At 45.5% G+C, this 21,516-nt stretch overlaps 1 protein-coding gene across 4 annotated transcripts in view; it reads left to right on the forward strand.

The window, feature by feature from the left end:
• The first annotated feature begins 5,278 nt into the window (after positions 1 to 5,278).
• The window catches only part of CTNNA1 (catenin alpha 1), a 100,218-nt gene continuing 83,980 nt past the window's right edge, over positions 5,279 to 21,516 (forward strand). For all 4 annotated transcript variants that reach the window (XM_062501853.1, XM_062501854.1, XM_062501856.1 and 1 more), the window contains exons 1-6: positions 5,279 to 5,383; positions 7,279 to 7,474; positions 14,158 to 14,324; positions 15,133 to 15,252; positions 17,004 to 17,270; positions 20,871 to 21,074. In XM_062501853.1, the coding sequence (XP_062357837.1) occupies positions 5,279 to 5,383; positions 7,279 to 7,474; positions 14,158 to 14,324; positions 15,133 to 15,252; positions 17,004 to 17,270; positions 20,871 to 21,074 (1,059 nt within the window). The remainder of the gene's footprint in view (positions 5,384 to 7,278; positions 7,475 to 14,157; positions 14,325 to 15,132; positions 15,253 to 17,003; positions 17,271 to 20,870; positions 21,075 to 21,516) is intronic.

A 21,516-nucleotide genomic window follows, 5' to 3' on the forward strand; every position in this document is an offset into this window, starting at 1 on the left:
CAAATTAATTTGGACACTGAGAAGGGAAAGAATGAAACTTTTTATGCATACTCTTAGTTATATGAAAACTAATTTTTGAATTGTCAGTGGGCCATATGAAGCCCCAGCATGTGAGCTGAGTTTTACTGAAGTGTGCCTTAATCTCTTTGAAACCAAAACTGTTCAGAAGGTTTGCATTAATGGTGTGTGTTAGATACCCAGCTCCTGAAGAGCTTTGATCTCTTCTCTGCTGCCTTCAGCAGGGGTCAAAGGATCCCTGCTGCTTGTCAGGTGGGTTGGGTATTTGGGTAACTAGCCAAAGGTTTCCACTGGGAATAAGGGGAATGGTTCTTTTTCTGTCTGGAAGATAAAGCTGGCTCATTGTGCTGTGCGTCCCACCGTGTTCCATCCCCAGGACCTGGGTGATAGAGTCATTGGGTAGTACAGAGTATCTTGAGACAGTCTGGAAGTGTGGTAGGAGACCAGATTATCATTTAAAATGAGTGAGACTACTTAAAGACATATGAGAGAAAGAAGCTGCAGTCAAATACCTCTTATGGCTCCTGGGCACAGAATGGGGAGTAGCAGCAAGGGTGTTCAGCTGGAGAATGCCCTCCCAGGTATAAAATGCTCCTGTCCCACGTTCTGTGTTAGGTATTTTGGCTGGCACAATGCTGGAATTCAGCATGTGGTCTATTGTGCCTGGCCAGGTCAGCTCCTCTCTGTGCCAGTCAGACCATTCCTTGAATACCAGCCTCCCTGGGAAAAGCAGGAAAGCAGTGAGTGCAACTGAAAGCTTTTAGAAAGCAGCCTGGCAGGAGAGTTAAAATGTGAAGACTGACAGCAGGTGTCATGTTAAAGACTTTTTCAGGTAGCACAAGGTGCTGGGGCTGAAGCACAGGAGGTGGGCAGTTGTTTTTTGCTGTGTAACCTAAAGAGATTTACCCTTGCTGGGAGGTGGGGTGGCTGCAAGATGGTTTGGTACAGGGCAAGGGGAATGGCTCACTCAGTAGTGTCTGAGATACAGCCAGCAGTGCCTTCAGGTGTGTGTGGGAGTGCAGCTTTGAGAAACAGGACCCTGAGCACTTAGGCCTTTTTTGTGATTTTGGGGTGCAGAGCTTGCTGTTCAAATTGTGCTCCACAGGATTTTGGAAAAGCCTTGGGTGCCTTCAGGGCACATGTGCAAAGTAGCTGCAGAGCTGCATTCCTCTGCTTGCCAATATCTAAAAATGATTTGCATCCCAGTATGATGGAAGTAGGTATCTGAAATGATTCCTAAAACCTTGAATTACCTGTTTATGAAAGCACTCAGACCTTCAGTTGTGACTTTTGGAAGGAGCACTGTGGGCACATCACTCTTGGTATGTTCCTGGCAGCCCCAGCAGCTCAGACATCCCTCTGCTCATCCTTCTCTCTAAGAAGGGCTGGGGCCCGCCCTGGGGGATCCTTCAGAAGCAGAGCTCATCTCCTTGCTGCTCCCTCCCTGTGCAGTCCCACCTCCTCCATCAGGACGGGAACCTGGGAAGGGAAGTTATAGTTACACTGAGCTTGAGCCCTGCAGTGGCTCAGCCCATCAGGTCTGTCTGGCAGGGAGGGGAGCAGTAGGGTGCCAACAGTGGCTGGTTGAAGCAGAATGGGTTTTAGCTGTAGATGAGATCTTGAGTTGTTGTAGAAAGCAAGAGAGTAGTCTAGGGATGATTCTGCTTGCAGAGCAGTGGCTGGAATAGAGCTCTGAAAGTGGCTTCCTCAAACTCCTGTGCTTCCTCATGTCCCTGCCAGTGCACTAAGCCCCATTAAGACACTGCATTACTATTGAACTCTCTATTGCAATAACGAGCACCATCACAAACAGGGAAATAACCCAGGGGGTTTGAGTTGGTGTGCTGGGCTGGTGAGCGTGGTTGGAGGTTGGGGCTTCACATGTCTGAGCATCAGATGTGTGGGGAGGGCATTCCTGCTCCCTGCAGGAGCTCTGCTTGATGCTCACTTTTCAGTGGCTCCTGGTTCAGCTTGGCTGTGGCATCCAGCTTTGTCCTGTGTTCCCACTGCAGCGGCTTTGCCAAGGGTGCCAGCTGATGGTGCCATCTCCCCTTGCCATAGTGGTGTCTGTTGTGGCATGGTGAGCCAGATGGGCATCTCAGCCCACCTTGCAAAAACGGATTTCTTTCCCTCCAGCCAAATCTGTCCTTCCCCATCTGGTTAATCGCTCAGGCGTGGGGAAAGCTGTGCCAGTACGGAGGGGGTGTGATGTGCAAACGGGAGTGAGATCCTGGAGGGGTGTGGGAGGATGAGCATTGGTCTTTAAGCAGCTTTTCTGCTGCTTATGAAACCACAGGCTGGGCAACCACAACTCGCTATGCAGTGGTGGTGTTCTATATTTTCCTGCACTTGAGATTCAGCGCCGCTCATTCTTCTGCCGTGTGGTCTGTGCTGCTCTGTCCTTGAAATTTCTGGGGCAGGGGTGCAGAGAACCTGTTCCCTGTGTCAGTGGGGCTGTCCCAGCTGTCAGCCCAGTGCCCCATTGCTCTGCAGGTGGGTTCCTCTTCCAGAGGATGTCCTCTTTACCTGTAGCTGTTGGAGTGGCTGCAGTGTGGGTTGTGGTGTGCTCTCCAGAGCCATGGATTAAGTAAGCACTCTGCTCCAATATCCCGTGATGTGGTTTTATCCCTGTTCCCATATTTGCATTCACTGAGGGAGAGCTTGAGCAGTCATGGGGAAAAGGCAAATTCCAGAGAGCTGGGGGGAATCATAGCCATGCCATACCACAGCCCTGGCAGCTGTCCTTTTATCCCCAAACCCATCTCACTCTTGTGTTGGTAACCTATAGCCTGTTTGTGTATTCTCCACAAGTATTTAATTGGATAAATATATTTATTGCAATGTACAAATGATATCGCAGCCATTGCTGCCAAACAGGCTATTTGATATCAAGCTTTGCTTTTTAGATAAATTCCAATAGCAGTGCTACTTAAGTAGTTTTATAGACCATTACTTTTGGCTAATTCATAAACTCTCATACTAACGTGTTTTCAGATGAATTGCCTTTATTATCCTACTAATACAATTAATGTATCTTCTCGTGGTTACCTTGTCCGGCATGTGTTTTTTCGAGAGGTGTAACAATATTAGCTACATAAAAAAGGCCTTTCTTCAGAAACCTGCTGGGCTTTCCAGAGCCCTGGCTCTGTTTCTCAGAAACCACAAAGGTAGTCAATGTATTTTTCTTGGCTTCTTATGTAGGAAGCATTTATAAGTAAGGGAGTAAACCTGTGAAATTCCTTGTGGAGGGTGGGAAGCTACCTGGGGGTGAAGGGAATTCCACAGCATGCCCTGTGCCAGCGACTGGGCTGTGGCACAAGCCAGAGGGCGAGTGAAATTAAAAGGGGATGATTGAGACAGAAGTTTAATTAGTGAGTTCCCAGTGCTCAGTGGTCCCTGTCAGGAGCAGGGCTGGACAGGAGGTGACTACCTTCTACTCTCCTGTGGCTCCCTGGGGGCTCTGGAGCTGGGAGCCTCCACCTGCACCAAATGCTTTTTCAGTGCAAACCATCAGAGGGGTTACATGTATGCATCTATTGGGCTCTTGCTAGTCTCTCTCTTTTTAAGCTTTCAGCTTTTAAAGTTTTTATTTTTTTCCCCCCCAGCAGTGTGGGCACTTGGAGTGTGGTGTAGTGGAGGACTGAATGAAGCTGTGTGGATATTCCTGCCTTGCACCTTGTCAAGTTGTACTTCAGTGTTTCAGCTTTGGTCAGCACTGCTGGAGGATGTTCTTAATCTCTGCTCTGGTGCCCCTGGTGTGAGAGCCCATGGGATGGCTGGGGATGCTGAGCCCTGGCCAAGCTCCTCCAGTACCCCTGAGCTTTTATTCTTCTCTGGGGCACAAGCAGCCCCTCCTGAGCACAATTAGCTGTTGGGGTCAGGAGAGAGCAGTTGGTTGTTGGTACGTGTTGTAAACATTGTTGGTTACCAAAATTAGTGCCTTGCCTCCTGCTTTTTAAAAATAACGGGATGTTGTGCTCGTCTGGCAGCCTGGGGACATCTGGTGCTGTCAGAGCAACGTGACTGCTGAGATGCTGTGTAGCCAATGCCCTGGCCAGGGAAGGATTAAAAATATCAGCTAATAAGCTTTAAAATTACCTCAGCAGTAGGTCTTCAGGAAGATGGGTGCACAGAGGTTTAGGAAATCTATTTCTCTCCTCGACTTTTTTAAAAAGTTACAAATGTAGGTTTAGTCTGATCTTGAATTGTGAGGTCAGCCCAAAGCAGGAAGAGCTAGAATCTATTATGTCTGAAGTAATATGGATTGGTTTTATGGATCTGTAATACTTTCAATCCATTTTTTACTGGAATTATTGTTCAGTTCATTCTTTTGTTGTAATGTGCAGCATCATGGTGTTAATCCATTGATTTGTTGTAGTTCCTTATTTTTAGTTCTGTTTTTTTGACTGCTGGTCTCAACAGCAGATCTATTTTAGTAGTTCTGCTCAACTTTTCCCATAAGTATGTTTGCTGTTCCATTGGGATGTTGATATAAAACTGTAATGGGAAGGAACGGCTCAGTGACAGCTTTGAACAGATCTCTTCATGCAAATCTGCTTTTCCCTCCTATGCAAATGTTAAGGAGAAGTGTAGTAGATATGTAAGCTGTTAAGTATGAACCAGCTGGATTTTCTGGCTTTGTGAGGCTCATATTCACTCCTTTACCTTTGTGCTCCCCAAAGGTGAACTGGGTGAAGGGGGAGGGTTGGGTTAAACCTGGCTCCTGCTTAGACAGAGCCTTTGGTGGTGGAGCTGAGGACAGGGCAGCATCCTGGAGCTGCTCAAGTCCAGGGGTTTCCTTCTGCTCCCCCACACTTTGGGCTATGTCTGAGGGCTGTGGGGGCACAGGAGAGCTGTGGAAAGGAGGTGGTAAAATTGGGCAGGGGGCACCCAGCTTCATGGGTGAGGTGCCCCCCACTACCTGTGGTCCTTCTTCATTGCTCAGGGACCACCTGTGAGTAGCCCAGGCACTGCTGATCTTGTCATTGCTCTGATAAAACAGTACAGTAGGTTTGTGTGTGGTTTTATTTGCATCTGGTTTTTATTTTCTAACCAGAATGTACAGGTAGTATCTGCATGTTGTCATAACATTTTGTCAAACTCTCACCATTTGAATCAAAGCTGATGCTTCTGGAGATGCTGTAACCTTCACTTACACTAAGTGGATGTTTTGTGTTTAACGGGCTGCATTTTAATTTATTTTTAAAGATGCATTAGCAATAAAAAATTGTATTCATGTAGCTCTTTTCTTCTGGCAGAAATGACTGCTGTCACTGCAGCCAACGTGAACTTCAAATGGGACCCCAAGAGCCTGGAAATAAGGACACTAGCAGTGGAAAGGCTGCTTGAACCTCTTGTTACACAGGTAGGAAAAAGATGGGGCAAAACAAACATGCTTGCCTGTTTTGGTGTTTTATTTTAATTAAGTCACAAAGCTTAAATTCTATGTGTAAAACACTATGAAGTAAAAATAAAAAAGTCTACAAGCAGTTTCTCTGCTCAGTTTCATTGGAACAGTCACAGGCAGTGGGTCCAGGGAGACTGTGCTGCTCCAGCACCTGATTAGACACAGTAGTTACTAACATGCGTTTCTGCACTTCTGATTGAAATAATGTTCTGTGCCTACACTTTGTGCTGGATTTGTGAATAAAAGCTTCTTTCTGTGTGGTGTATATGCCCCAGTGGAAAGCTCTGAAGAGCACAGGAAGGCTGGAGTAAGTCTTGTAAATGGGAGCTATGTGTATTGAGTGTTTTGAAAATTCTTGGAAGAGATTTTCTAGTAGGTCTGGAAGAGACGGTGCACAGGAGACAGTTCACTTGTCATCATCGTTTTCCTGGAATGTGAAATGTCTAAAATGACAGAATGAGCTGGACACAATCCCTGCTAAGTACAGACAGGAATGATCAAGTTTTGTTTCCAGTATTATTCGCTTTAGTCACCATCTGCTGTCTGTACCTGCCACTTGTTCCCTCTGGATCCTCAGGTGGGCAGTAGGATGTTGAGGCTTTTTAGCTGAAGTTACTGATGGAGACTTTACTTAAGAGAAATTGTCCTAATTTGGAAAACTTAACTGAGCAAAGGGCCTTTCACAAAGTACAGTGTTCACGGGACCTTCTGCACCGAGTGCGGTGTCTGTAATTTACTCCTCAAGGAATAAGCACAGCAGGCTGTACTGGCAATCCCCAGTTTTCTGGATGATGTGAGTGGCAAAATACAGAGAGGGAACTGGAGCAAATTGCCTTGTTGCAGCTTGTTCTTTATTTGTAGAACACGATGAACTGAGAGTACCCAGTACAAATGCTCCCTATTAACCACCATGATATTCCCAACTGAAAGCTTTCCCTCTCTGCAGCAGCCAGCTGGGAAGATGGATTCGGCTCTGAGGACCTTTATGTCAGCAGTCCTTGGGCATTCCAGAGCAGTAATTTTTTTAGTGTTGTAATTTAGTGTCCTTCTGAAGTAGCTTTGCGTGCGTTTTTGAGGCTTTTCAAAAAGGAGAGGAAAGAATGAGGCAAGTGGAGAAGTGATTGTGGGTTTTGTGACATTCCTGTGTTGGATGGAAGGGGATGGATCCTGATCCTGAGCTCAGGGAGTACCTAGTGCTTTCCTGGCCTCTGGTGATGGCACTGCTCCCAGCAGGGTTTCAGTCTAAGACACAGAGCCCAGAAATACTTGTTGATTGCAGGATGATTGTGAGAGTTCAGTTGTTTTTATTTTTTTTCTTTGTGGTTTTTTTTTTTTTTTTTAATAATGAGCTTTACCAAGTCCTTTGATCTGCATTCAGCCCCTTGGCTATATAGCACTGTTTTGGATTGAAATGGAGTACAAATGTGTCTCTACATTGCAACTGGCACAGAATTCAACCTTGTCTGGGGTGTCCTATGACTGGAGAGTTGTCCCAAAGTAATTATCCCCACCTTGGTTTCTTTATTGGTGCCAAAGAGCTCTGACCTGTTACTGAGACTGCAGCTTACAAAAAATACAAGTAGATGTCCATTCTTAAAATCAGCTTTTGGGGTGTGCTGCTGGTGAGAGAAATCTTTGAGCTGTTTAGCTGCATTAGTTTTGCTCATCTAAAGAATCAAGAAGCATGGTGGTATTTAAATGTGAAAAACACTCGTTAGGTTAACTTTTGGAGCTGGCAATAGTGCAGGTATTAGCAATACACAGTCTAAAGAAAAAATACCCATGGCCTTACTGTCAAAGGAATAACTATTAAATTTGATGTTGGGTTTTTCCCCTTCCACCTGTGCCTTTAGGTAACAACACTGGTTAACACCAGCAACAAGGGCCCCTCCAATAAAAAGCGAGGCCGTTCTAAAAAGGCCCATGTCTTGGCTGCTTCAGTTGAACAAGCAACAGAGAATTTCCTGGACAAAGGAGACAAAATTGCAAAGGAGAGCCAGTTCCTGAAGGAGGAGCTGGTGGCAGCTGTGGAAGATGTTCGCAAGCAAGGTAAGAGTGTGGATCTGGTGGCTTCTCAGACTGTGGCTCTGCAGGGCAAGTAGAACCATTCCCATTTCCCTTTGCTGCTCTTTCTAAAGACTCTGTTTGTGGGTTCTCAGCTTGCCTGGCTGGCATCCCTGAGCAGTAATGTAACTGGACAGGTCTGGAAATTGCATGGCCCAAGTAGAGATTTAAGGAGAGAAGCAGAAGGGCTGATCCTTTGAAGAGCATTTAAAAACTCAGTTTAGGCTCAAAAGTAGAAGTCTTCCCTGCAGCTATGAATTTTATGGGACTACATCTGAAATAGTGTCAGTAACTCCTTCAGTACCTGACTGTATACAGACTAGCACTGCAGGAGGAAGAGCCAAGTGTTGACTCGACAGGGACGTGTTTCTTGAATATGGAAAATGTAAACAGCACCAAACAGAATGTGAAGACCTTGCTTAAATATTCCAGCCTTCCTTCCTCACATCTAATGTTGATTTTTATCATTTTCCTTTTTACTTTCTTGGAGCAGACCTGCAAGAATAGCCTATGGAGCTGACTTACTCCAAAATATGCACTAGTAAATACTGTTGCTCATAAATCATTTATCATTCTTCCAGTCATGAGTCTTTTCTATGCTTCAGTGAAACCCAGTCAACTGGTATTAATGGTGACGGCTGCTGCTGCAAAAAAGGGAAAACTCATTAGCATTAATTACTTGTTTGTAGCTGAAGTTGCAGAGTGGTGAAATATTAGTTGAAAATGCTTCTAAGTTCTGGATGAGCCTGGCTGACAGACCAAAGAAAGATCAAGGTAAGAAGGCTGCAATATAAGGGGCTAATTGAGTTGGCTTAATTTAACAACAACAAACAGCAAGAGAGCCCCTTTGACTCCAAGCTTTAATTGTTGGTGCTTGACTGCTGATCAGTGGAGAGTCAGAGCTCATCTGTAGGTGCCTTCAAATGGCTCAGTGATGCTGGGGAGAGAGGGAGCTCTGCTCAGCCCTCGGGACTGAGAACTTCTCTGAGCTGGATTTGTAGCTGAATATTGCAGTGAGAAGCTGGTGGGAAGGAGAGACTGATTTAAAAATCCTTCCAGATGACCCTCTCCCATGTTTCTTGGCTCCTTCTTGGTTCTGAGACTACACATAGGCTCTGTGCCAAAACCTCCCTGCTCTGTTGGTTTGACAGAGGAGGTGAAGCTCATAACTGAGAGGTGCTGGAGTGAAATAACTTCCCGCCTTAAAGTTGCTTCACTTCTTCCTCTCTTTTTGCTGTTGGCAGCTTGTGTGGATCCTGGTCTGGAAAGGGTGGCTGTGCCTTTCCTCAGGCTGGTGGGTGCTCAGACTTTAGTGAATCTCCTGGACACAAGTGGTGCTCACCATCCTCTGAGAGGACACAGCTGAAACACACCCAGGGGTCAAAACTGTGCGCCATCACAGGGTCAGTGTTTGGCCAGGTTTAGCAGGGCAGCTCTTGGTGAGGGAATTAAAAATCAAACCAGCCTTTGAGGAAATGAGAAGCAAGTGGTCAAAAATGAGCTAGAACAGAAAGAAGGGTTATTGCTGCCAGTGCCCAGGAGGATTGCAGTTCTCAGCATTGCTAATAACAGCAGGGAGATACAACATCCCAGTGCATGGGGTTATGTACACTCTATGCACCTCCCAGTATTGTGTCAGACCAGTTGAGTTCATGAACTGGAGAAACAAGGAATGTGTGATACAAAGCCTGTGCATGAACTCAGCAGATCTTCCTGGTGCTGGAGCCTTTACCTGCCTTTTGCAGCAGGGGCAGGAGTGGAGGGGAGAATCTGGGTGTTGTGGTCAGCAGCAGGAGTGATCATGAGCTGGCAGCAGCAGTGGGATTATAGATACAGGGCACAATTAATCTTCAGCAGAGGACAGGAAAATAGCATTAATAATGCTTGTATTTAGAGTAGGGAGTGGTTTAGTTTCCATAATAAAAAAAGATGAATGAATGCAGACAGGGATTATGAAGATGATTAGGACAGTAGATAACTTGTCTCATCAAAGAAAATTAAATTTTTTTTTTAGCCTAGCAAGAAGATTGAGAGAGTACATGATTTTAGTGAACATGCTTGTTCATAAAATCCCATTTGTTGGGGGTAAAAACAAAGAACTGAAAAGAGCTCTTTTGAATGAGTAATAGCATGGCTGCCTGGTAAATCAGTGTAAGTGGGTCTTCAAAGTCTTCTTGTTTTTCATAATGGAAGAATAATTACAGCAGGCAAATTAATGAAATATCCTACAGTAAGATTCCTGGCCCTTTAAAGCTTTGGACTTTTGATTTCTTATGAAGTAATGAAACTTTTTAAGGTTTTGAGCAGAAAAGTGGAGATGAGGAATCAGTGGTTTTCAGAATAGATCCTTCTGTGGTTATAGAAGAGACTTGGTATTGGGAAAGCATTTGATGTGAACATCTTGAATTTCAGCATTGTTACAGTGTTTGTTAGGGGCGTTTCTGCCAGCAGAGGTTTGCTGGGTGCCAGAAGGTGCAGCACTGCTGCTGCCCAGCCTTGCTCCCCACTGCAGGCTCCCTGTGGGTCTCACTGTGTGCTGCAGTGCTCAGCTCCTCTGGTGCTGTTTGGGAGGGGTTGTGAACCTTGAACCAATCCCTTAACCAGGTGCTTGGCACTCAGGCAGCTTCCAAACTGGGCTTAGAAAGAAAATCTCTTTTGGGTCAGACTGTCAAGGCTGTTCTTGATTCCCTGGAATGATGGTGGCTGCAGCTCTGTCTCTGTATCTGCATGTGAGCGTGGGGATCCAGGGAATTCACCATGCTCCCCTCTTGTGTGTCCTCTATGGCAACTCTACGCAACAAACCAAAATTAAAGCTTAACATTAAAAAGCCTAAGCCTGTGTATAGGGTTTGAGGTAAGAGGAGGGATGAATACTTCGATGGCTCAGTTGCAAATGCAGGGGAATGAGCCAACTGATGGAGCTCAGTGTCTTTCTGCTTCATGCTTCTAAGTGAAGGAAACTTCAAAACTCAACAGTGAGATGAATTATGAAAGGGGAAAACAGTTTTTTCAACTGTTCATCGCAGAGGATGTCTGGCATAAGGATTTCCAAGGAGCAGGAGGAGGCCAGTTGTAGAACATCTTGATGTTAAATACTGAATTCTGCTTGGAAAATTCAGCTTGAAAATTCTGTTGTGACCAGTTAGCTAAATTTTTTAGAAAGGTACAATGAGTTCAGTTGGTTTCCTGCAACAAAGCTTTAGGAGTGTGCCGCTTTGAAAACCCATAACCTGAGAGAGCTCTGAGGTAGCTCTTGGCAAACTGGAAAAGAGTTGTAGGCAGTGTGTGGATTTAATTGAAGATTAAGGAATTATCAGATGCCTTTGTTGCCATGAGTATTAATTCCTGTGTTGATATGGCAGAAGGTGCTGTGGGGCCTCATCCTTTAGGACCAGAAAGGCAGGACAGCCCTCTGTGCCACTGCTGGTGGGTGTTGAAGGTGGCATTACTGGTGACATAGGACTTCAGTATCCAGAGCAGCAGGGACTTGAAACTCTTGATTGCCTGCTTGCCTTCATCTGGTGGGGAGTGGCAACCTCTGAGGGAGCGTGGTGGGCTGCTGTGAGCAGGAGGGAATGGCCTGGTGGCACTGGTGTGTCCTGGCACTGCTGGCAGAGCATCCTGGAGCTGAAGTGCTGCAGGGTACATCAGGATCCCCAGCCTGGCAGAGGAGCAGCAGTGGCTGTGTGTCCTGGCTGTCCCTGCTGGGCTGGGCTGTCCTGCCTGCTGCTGTGCCCTCCTGGCAGTGCTGGTGTGGAGCAAGTTCTGACCAGGGTCCTGGTGTTCCAAGGGTCAGTAGTGCTGCCTGGAAGTGCTGCCACACCCCGTGGGTGTGGGGGAAAGGGATTAGAAAATAGCAGTTTTCTTTTGATGGAATGGAGTGTGACCATTTCTAAAATGGGTTTTGTTCCATGAGATCTAATTGAATCCTTAGTGCTTCATTGACAAGATCATGGCATGGCTACTGTTGCCTCTTCTCAACTGTTTTATTTTCTTTCCCTTCTGATATCTAATGAAGATCTAAGGTTATACTGGGAAAACTATCTAGTCATGTAAGAATTCGTACCAGCTTTATAACCAGAGTCTCATAGTTGGACTCTTCTCCACTGTGTTACTTTAACTCTTAAAATCCTTCCCCCAACATGGCTGTGATCCCTGTGTTCAGCGTTGGAAACAGGAAGATGGTGCTGGATGCCCTTGGAACTGCTGATGTGCACACACAATGCAGTACCTGCACATTGAGGCCAGCCCAGAGTGCCCTTTTGCCCTCTGAATCCAGCTAAAAGAACTACCCCAGGATGCTTTTCCCTTATAAAAGAAATCTGAAAGCCAGCTTCCCTTAATTGGCAGAAATGTATATATATGCAACAACTTTAAATATAATCTGCTTTTAATTTTGGGAAGCTGGTTATCTTTTGACACCCTGACAAGCTGTTTGAAACTCACTAAATCTTTTAAAATCTCTTGTTGAAGTGAAAGGGAATAGCATTTTATTTTAGGACTGGCTTGAAAGGTTGCAATTTAAGAGATGGGTAGAGGATAATTTTGGTTTTTAACTTTGTTAGCAATTTCTGAGATTCACGTGAAGCAAGTGGCCCCTTCAATAAGTTGTTTTAAATAGAAAATAAATGAAAACAACACTCTGGGAGTTGAATATGTGGGAATTTCACATATAAGTAAATAAGGAAGGAAATATTTGTACTCAGTTTTGGTTCTGGTGTATCACAGAGTGGCCTGGATTGGAAGGGACCTTAAAACTCACCTGGGGCCACCCCCTGCCATGGCAGGGACGCTTTCCACTGCTGCAAGCCCCGGTGTCTAACCTGGCCTTGGACTCTTCCAGGGATCAGGGGCAGCCACAGCTGCTCTGGGCACGCTGTGCCAGCCCTGCCCACCCTCCCAAGGAACAATTCCTGCCCAATATCTCATCTAAACCTACTCTGAGGCCATTCCCCTTTATTGTATTACTTCATGCTCTTGTAAATATGCATCCTTAAATCCTGAGGTTGTCAATGGATTTCATACTTGTGGTGGTGGCTTTTATTATTAGCCTGTTCCAGAAGGAGTAAACAAAGGGTCATGTCAGCTGTGTTGCATTTTGTAATTTCCTGGCTATTTGAAGTTTTCAGCATTGGTGGTACAGCATCTCTCACCTATCTGGAGTTCCTAACCCTTGTTGAAGTAATGAGTTGTGTTCCCCAAAGCTGGGTAGGGTATAACTTTGGGTTGATATTCAGAGCTGGCCAGAAACTCTTTTGCTGTGTTCCAGTACAGGAGTAACATATTTTTTATCTTAAAATGTTATCTGCCACTCTTGGTTGTATTAATCAAGATGATGGAAGGGTGTTACATAGGGGGGAGCATTTGAACAAAATCTACTATCTTGGTGTGGTTGCTTGGGCAGGCTGGCAGCTGTGCTTGGGCTGAATTTAGCTGTGAAGGTGTAGAGTGCCTGGGTGGGAAGAACTTCCTGGGCAAGATATTATGTATGAGGATGGTTAACCCCAGGCTCTCCAGCTGTTGGCATTGCTGAGCAGTTAAAAATAATCTGTTAAATAAGCAGAAGCCTCCTGGGACTGCATCATGTGGAGATTTCGGTGCAGTCCTTGCCCTGTTTGGTGTGGGGGGCTCCATGGGATTCACTGTCAGCTGTCACTTGTCAAGCTCTGGTGGAGGTTTTTTAGTCTTATCTGAGACAGGCTATTTTTATTTTGGCATTTGGCTGTATGGACACTTTTTCATACAGGTTTTTGGGAAGCCTCTGAAAGAGCAGCTAGGTAGAGCAATCTGCTTTCTGGTCATCTCTTGCTGCCTGCAAATCCATGACCCTGAGGCCCTACTGTTTTCTAAACTAAGTCCTAGCTGTTCTCTCAGTGTTTCTGAGATGCAAAGATATCCAAGGATAATAGTGTGGATTCCAACACTTACTGCTGTGTAGGAACTGTGGTACTGGAAGCTACCCCAAAAAGTGAGGGAGAAATCCAAAATTTACTCCTCTGACTATAGGCAGGCATTACTTTTATGCTTTGTGAATGCCTTCTGGAGGAATTGCTCTAGCTTTGCAAAGTGGCCTTTGCTTTTCATAGTTAACCAATGGCATTGTTACCATCTGAAACCCAAATTCTTTGCTCCTGCACCAGATGCAGCCCCACAGGCTATGAAACGTTGAAGCGTTTTACGAAGCGCTGCCTGGCTTTGAATTCCAACCAGGGCACATCCAGCCAGGTCATCGCTCTGAGTTGTTTACAGTCCCAGGAGCTGTGGCAGCTCGCTGTGTGTTTACAGGGCTTTTTCTGCTGCTTTCTGCTGAACTCCTACACGCACACAAATCAAAGCTTTTGCTCAGGCTTTGAAAGCACCAGAGCTTGGGAACTAAAACTGTAGCCCTGCAAATGCGTGCTGAATTTACCTCTCTAGAGAATTCAGGCATGCTGAAACACCTGTACAGGTGGAAATAAGGACCAAAGTGTGATTTCCCAACCTTTCTTCCCTGCAGAAGCCCCTCTGCCCCAATACCATGTGGTGGCTGCACTTAGGTAATGCTGCGTGTGGCTACCTCTGTCATTCAAATTCCACAAAACGTTTTGTTTAGAGCCTCGGGTTGGCTTAGGAGCCTTTCCAGTGGCTGAGGTGATGCTGAGGCCAGCCCCTGCTGTCCCCCAATGCAGGTGACCTGATGAAGAGTGCCTCGGGGGAGTTTGCAGATGACCCCTGCTCGTCGGTGAAGCGTGGGAACATGGTGCGGGCTGCACGTGCCCTGCTCTCGGCCGTCACCCGCCTGCTCATCCTGGCTGACATGGCAGACGTCTACAAGCTGCTTGTGCAGCTCAAAGTTGTAAGTGTGGGGCTTTGCTGTGCCTGGCACGCTGTGAGTGCTCTGCCAGGTGCCCACTGTGTCTGTGACCCTGTGGGAAGTGTGCTGGCAGTGGCTCCCTTCTGCAGTGGTGAGGGGAGGGGGATGGTCTGGGGGTTTGTTCCTCCCAGCAGAATGTGGGGAGGGTCTGGGGGTTTGTTCCTCCCAGCAGAATGTGTGCTGTGGGTGTGTGTCACTCACTTTCATACTCACTGTCAGTAGCTTTTGACATTGAGCTGCACTCTGTTCTGAACTTCTAGAACAAAATAGCTGAGCTCTGGTCTGCAGCTGCAGGTGAGAGCCAGCCCTCTCATCTTACAGAATTTCTTATAACCAGCACTTCTTTGCAGCTACCAGGGATGAGTAGCTTAGGGAGACTAAATAAAAATGAAAGTGGACTGTTTGAGGGAGTGTTTCCTTCCCATGAGCAACAGGGTGGGTGAGTGGCTTGTGCTGAATTTGAAGTGAAATGACACTGGATACTGGGTCTTCTTTGCAAAGAGCTTTAAGGACTCTCCTTGTGCCCTTTGGCCACTGCTATGGCTCTGCCAGGACCCTGCACTCCTTCAAGCTCTTTCAGATATGTGTACTTGACTGCATATGGTAGCTGGTGACTGTGAAATAGTAGCTAAGCACTGTATCCTGTTAGCCTTTAAAGTGTCTCTCTTCAAAAAATAATAGGGGGCAGAAGCAGATTACTTCCTCTGCCTGCCATGAAATACATTCTGAACTACCTCCTGACCTGTGGACTGTATTGCTTGGAGAAATATGTGAATATATATTCTTTTAGGTGGAAGATGGTCTCTTGAAACTAAGAAATGCTGGCACAGAGCAGGACTTGGGTATCCAGTACAAAGCCCTCAAACCAGAAGTGGACAAGCTTAATATAATGGCAGCCAAAAGACAACAGGTACAGTGTGGCCACTTTCTTCTGTATATTAATTCTTATTTTTCCTTTCTGAAATAAGGCAGCCTTGCTGTTCTTTGACAGTACCTATTCTGTTAATACTTCATTTTCTTACTTTATTGCTAAGTACTTTGTTATAAAAGCTCTGTGATGTTTAGGGCCTGCTAAGCAAGAAAAGTGTGCTTGGCTGTAGGGTGGAATGTGTTCATAGTAGCATTTGTTTGTCAGTGTTTTAGTGCATTAATTTTGAAGCAGTGCAGGTGTGGGTGAGGACAGGGAGCTGTGTCCCAGGCCTTGGGCACTCTCCCTGTTGCTGTTGTGGTTCACACAGATGGACTGAACATGTCCACATGCACAGGGAACAAAAGCCAGGCACAGATACAACTTCCTGAGAAGTGAGTGGTGCTGCTCGCTGGTTTTGCACTGAAATGTCCACTGGAGGAGGGGTTTAAATTCCTGTTTGCTGTGGTTATGTTCTGTGTTTGGATAACTTGTGCTTAGCCTTAAATTGTGTGTGAAATTTGTTTTGTTCAACAGCACTGGTGTGACTCATTCTTGTGTAGTTTAGTTTTCAGAAGAAAGCAGAGGTGTGGGCAGTTTAAGTTATCAGAAATAGCATAATTCTTTTAGAGCATTTTTTGCCTCTTTGTTCTGCAGATACATACAAACCAAAACTGCTTATGCACCTCTGACACTGCTTGTGTTTTTTTGCAGAGATTTGTCTTAGAAAATAAGCTGGGTACAGTCAAAAAGGGACTGCCAGTTGGTTATGTATCTCAAATCTGATTGCAGTAAATGGGAGTAGGGTTGTGATGGCAATGCAATAAATGCTCTAAAACTGCTTTGTGATGGATTGTTCCACACTATGGGAAGTGGTTTTACAAAATCTGTAAATCTCTGTGCCTGCTTGGAGTGCCCTCCCTGCTCAGTGTGTACCTTACAGAGGTTACCTATTGCCCATTCATTTTTGAGAGTCTGACAGAATTTTTTCCCCTTTTCTCAGTAAGACAGCCCTTGTCTTCATTTTCACTGCCTCTTTGTTAGATGTAAGAGGTAACTTTGAAATGCTGTTGCTGCTGCTAATAACTGTGGTTGTTCCTCCTTTTAAAAACCTCCTGCTTGTGCTGGACTCAGAGGCTTTATCTGATCATGGTGCTCTGTTCCAAAACAGGTGATGGTGCTTTAGAGAATTACAGCACAGAGTGTTTGGGAAAAGACTTATGGACTTGCTCACTAATCTTGAATTAGTGGTAATTGCAGTCATTGGATTAATTTTGTCTCATTGGAGGTGAACGAGAAGTTGAATGAGATGATATATTTGTTCTTCTGAAATTAAGCACCTGAGTCTCCTGAGGAGAGTAAACGCCATCTTCTAGGTGTGATTAAAGAAAACATTCTGGTTGTGAGCCTGGGAGTTTAAATTAAAGATGATCTTGCTTCTCATCTGTAAGTGCAAGACAGGACAGCTTTTAAAATGCTGGTCCTCTGCTGCAGAGGAACAAAAATCCAGCGTCAGATTGTGAAGAGCGGTGTTGTGAATTGCCCTGCAGTGCTGTTGTTTTTTGGGCTTTATGAAGCTGTCGTGTTTTGCAATTAGTTGAGCCCTTCAGGATAGGAATACTCAGCAGACAGATTTGAGCAGATTTGAGGCAAGGAACCTGCCTGTCCTTTGAAGATGCGGGGAGACAGTGCGTGGCCGTTGAATGTGGGCAATGCTCTCAAATGCTTTATTTCCCCTTTAACTTCGCTAACAGGAGCTGAAAGATGTGGGTCACCGCGATCAGATGGCAGCAGCCAGAGGGATCCTGCAGAAGAACGTGCCCATCCTGTACACAGCATCCCAGGCCTGCCTGCAGCACCCCGACGTGGCTGCCTACAAAGCCAACAGGGACCTGATCTACAAGCAGCTGCAGCAGGCGGTCAACGGCATCTCCAACGCCGCCCAGGCCACGGCCTCGGACGATGCTGGCCAGCAGCAAGGCGGGGGTGGAGAGCTGGCCTATGCCCTCAACAACTTCGATGTGAGTTGGAGTTACTGTGGAAAACACCCCTGGCTCTCCTCCTTGTTCACCTGGGTTGTTAGCCACAGCTTGCTGTTGTGGAAGTTGTGTCTTTGTTTGAAAGACAGGGGTCTGGTAAGAAAGGCAGGTGCCTCTCTTGAAATGGAAAATGTAAACCCCCTCACTCTAAATTATTATAATTCTGAAATTAAGGGGCTCTCAGGTAAAGATGTGGGAATGGGAGTAACAGTTCTTTACAAGGAAAAATTAAAATAGAAGCACAGTATTAAAAAGAGCAAACCCAAAACCCTGACAGAGTCAGAATCCAAGCTGACACCCCATCAGTCAGTCAGGGTGTTGGCAGCAGTCCCATTAAATGGTGTCTGCATCCTCCTGCAGTGACACATGTGGTTCTCTTGAAGCAGTGGTTTTGTAGAACAGTGCAGTTTTCCTCTGAAGGTTCAGTGATGATGTGGAAAGGTCTGGTTTTCCTGTGGAATCCAGTTCAAAAAATGCTACTTTGGTGTTCCAAATCTCAGTTTTTATCTAGGTAGGAGATGCTTGGCTCTTCCCCCTGGATGGAGCATCTCCCAATGGGATGATGGAATTTTATCAGTCATGCTGTGAGACTCAATGGCCCATTAACAGGAGACATCTCCTGGAGGGAGGGTGAGTTGTGGGAAAGAAAGAACACTGCCCCAGCTGGTTGTAACAGATGGTGACAGAATTCATACTTTTGGCCACATCCTGTATTGCTGCCTAAGACACGTTGCCTGGAAGATTATTTTCTAAAGAAGTGGAGCAAGTTGTAGGCAAAGTAGGATTTATTTTTTTTAAAAAAGTCACTTTCCAAACTAGGGTTGATGGAATATAGAAAGCTATATATGTGGTTCTTGGTGATGGAAGGCTGTCAAGTTAAACTAGCTCTGAAATAGCAGTTAGCCTACTGCTACATTAGATGGTTTGTTTGAAATTGATTATTTCATAATATATTTATATAATGTATTCTTGGAGGAGACAGTGATTTATTAAAAGTGAATCATGTATTTGGAATTGCTGAAGCTACCTATTGAGAGGAACATGAGGTGGGAAGTTTTAATATGATCTTTGGTTGGAAATGAAGTCATTTCACACTGATCAGTTGTACTGATCTGTCATGTTCTTTATCTTGCATGCAGCACATTGCTGAGGACAGCCATGCATTTTTACTGAGATCTCTTTCCTTTTGAAGCCAGGATTTGGTGTCTACCTAATTCAGCCTCTGAATTTTCAACACTGCAGCACTAACTTACTCTAGAACTTTATTTAATATTGCAAAGCCATCACTCAAAAGGCATTTACTAGTTGTGGATTTGCCAGATTTTGCTCTCGTTCCTCCCTTTCTGCCACGTGTATTTTGCCAGGATAAAGTTCTGTTTGAGCTTTTCCTGTGCTTCATAGGAAACCTTTCCCTGTGATCTCTTGGGTAACAAGAGGATGTCATGGCTGTCTTGATCTTTGTGACCCATTTCAGTTTTAAGTTTGCCTTCCTAAAATTCCATCAGATGCTCAGTAAGGCTTTGGAGTGTGCCTCAGGCTCAGTGCAGCCCTGAGGGGCTGCAGGTTCTCACAGGTGCCTGTGGGAGGGGAGGGCAGCCCTGCAGCAGCAGCTCCATGTCAAGGACTGGCGGTGAAGAAATAATTCAGTTCAGGTTTGTGGATTGGCTTGTACAGCTCAAAGCAGCTAATGGTATTTCTGATTAATCACCCCATTTTACTATACAAACTCCAATATACACCTGCAGACTACTTTTTAAGTGTTGCAGTTCACATGAAGCTTTTTGAGCTTTTAATTCCACTTTGTGAGGCTCTCTAATAGCAGCAGTGCCTGATCAGCAGGCCAGCTTCACGATAGCTTTGCCTCATCCCTGCCAAGGGAGGCTGACAAAACAAATGTGCTGAGGGTCTTGGCAGATGTTATCCCTGCACTTCATTTCCTGCTACTGCTTGAGTGTTATTACACTTGTGTAATAGAGGCTTTGAGCACACATGCCCCCAGATACTCCAGTGATGGTGAAATATGAAATGGCTACCAGAAGATAACAGGCTGATTGTTATCTCTCTTTTTTGATGGTGCAGTTCTGGATTGGTAGCACACTGCCATTGTATTAGCCAGTGGCTAAAGGTTTCAGGAGGAATGAGGAGGGAATGTTGGAGAGCATGTGCCGTGTTCTCATCCTGCTGTGATGGCTGCATGGCTACTCCTTAGGGATAGGAAATGTGCTGGCTGGCAGGAGGAGGTGGCTGCTGAGGTTAGCTTGAACACAAACTGGCTGAGAAAATTCCCATTTCAAAAAGCTTTGAGGCTTCTTTTAGAATTAATAAATTCTACCCCTGACCCAACCAAACCCTAAACAAACCGCCAAACCGTGAAATGGCCAAATTACTTTTCTTTATTAAATTGCAGACCTGTTTAAACAAATCACCTGGAAGTACTCAAAGGTGATAAATACTGTGCAGCTTCTTCCTGGGGGGCTTCCATGGGTGGTAATGTTGGCCTCTGGAGAGCAGATACATCAGTGCTGCTATTTCAGCCCCGAGTCTCTTGGTATGAGCTGTGCTTGCTAACACTGAGAAGAGAAACCTGTGGTCATTTTCTGCCATGGAGAAATTGATTTCTGTGTGGTTTGAAACCTTCCTATTGATGTTTCACTTGCAGAATTTTCCAGAACACGGTTGTATTTACCTGCCTAACATGGAAGAGAAGAAAGACTGTGAAGTAGGGCAACAGAACACAGTACATAAAGCTAATTTTGGATGTTTGTTTTCTTGTTCATGATGGGATAATTATATCTGACAAGTTAACTAGTGAAGGCCCGTCCAAACTGACATGTCATTAGGAAGAGTCCTGTACTTTGAACCTTATTTCTGCTGGCACATTTGATTTTTGTCATTCATGTAATGAGGCTTCCTGTGGCCAAGTTTTGTTTAGCTGTCAAAGCAGCACAAGAAATGAGTAGCAACATAATCTGCTGGGAACCCTCCTAGTAATTCTACAAAACTACTCATGAAAATCCTCCTCAGTGCCAAAATGGTGTCGTTTGCCTCTTAATGCCTGATCAGGGGGTTGCTCTAAGTGTTGGTTGTGTGCATGACTAAACAGTAATGCACTGCTTTGATGCCTTGGAGTGGCTGCCTAGAACAGAGGCTGGACAAGATGGAGAATAAAAGTGGGTATTTATTGAAGGCCTTCAATAGGTACACCTTGGGCGGTCAAAGCCTCCCAGAGGCTACACCCAAGATGGATGATGGTAACAAGTTTTTCAGACAATTATGAGTTTGGTCTGTTTGCATATTGGGGGTTAATCGTCCAATTAGTTTCAGGTAATAAAGTCGTTTGCTCCCCCCACCCAGGTCACTGTTGTTTACATCTCTTGGGGCCTGAAACCAGTAAAGTGCCCTTGAGTTCCAGACCCAGAGAGGAATTGTTTTGTCTGACCAAGGTGTGAAGACAGTAGCTACCACTCTGTATGGAGTTTGACTTACACACTAAACCGCTACAGTATTTGAAAAATACAGAAGCTAATTCCTCAAGCATCGCTTGTGCTCGTGACTGATTTGCAGAACTCCTTCTCTTACCAGAAACAAATCATCGTGGACCCATCGACATTCAGCGAGGAGCGGTTCCGGCCGTCCCTGGAGGAGAGGCTGGAGAGCATCATCAGCGGGGCAGCGCTCATGGCAGACTCGTCCTGCACGCGCGACGACCGCCGCGAGCGCATCGTGGCAGAGTGCAACGCCGTGCGCCAGGCGCTGCAGGACCTGCTCTCCGAGTACATGGGCAACGTGAGTACCTGCTCTGCTGGGGCACTTTGGGGTGTAACTGCATGGGGTCATTGAAAATACAGAACTCAAGTTCTGAGTACGTGGGCAGCGTGAGTACCTGCTCTGCTGGAGAACTTTGGGATGTAACTGCATGGGGTCATTGAAAATACAGAACTCAAGTTCTGAGTACGTGGGCAGTGTGAGTACCTGCTCTGCTGGGGCGCTTTGGGTTCTCACTCCGTGGGATCAGCTGAAATAAGAAACTGAAGCCCTGTCCCTCAAAGCTGGTTTTTCTGTCCCAAACAGAATTTGAATAGTAACAAGTGGTCCTGAAAAGTTTGTCTTGAGGCGGGATGCAAACTTACTTAAATCACCAATGATAATTTCCTTAAAATTGATCTCCAGGCTTCCAAACAAGTGTTAACCCTCTAAGTGTTACAATCATAAAGTGTTAACCCTTTGG

Source organism: Cinclus cinclus, chromosome 14 (genome assembly GCF_963662255.1).
Source record: "Cinclus cinclus chromosome 14, bCinCin1.1, whole genome shotgun sequence".
NCBI lineage: Eukaryota > Metazoa > Chordata > Aves > Passeriformes > Cinclidae > Cinclus > Cinclus cinclus.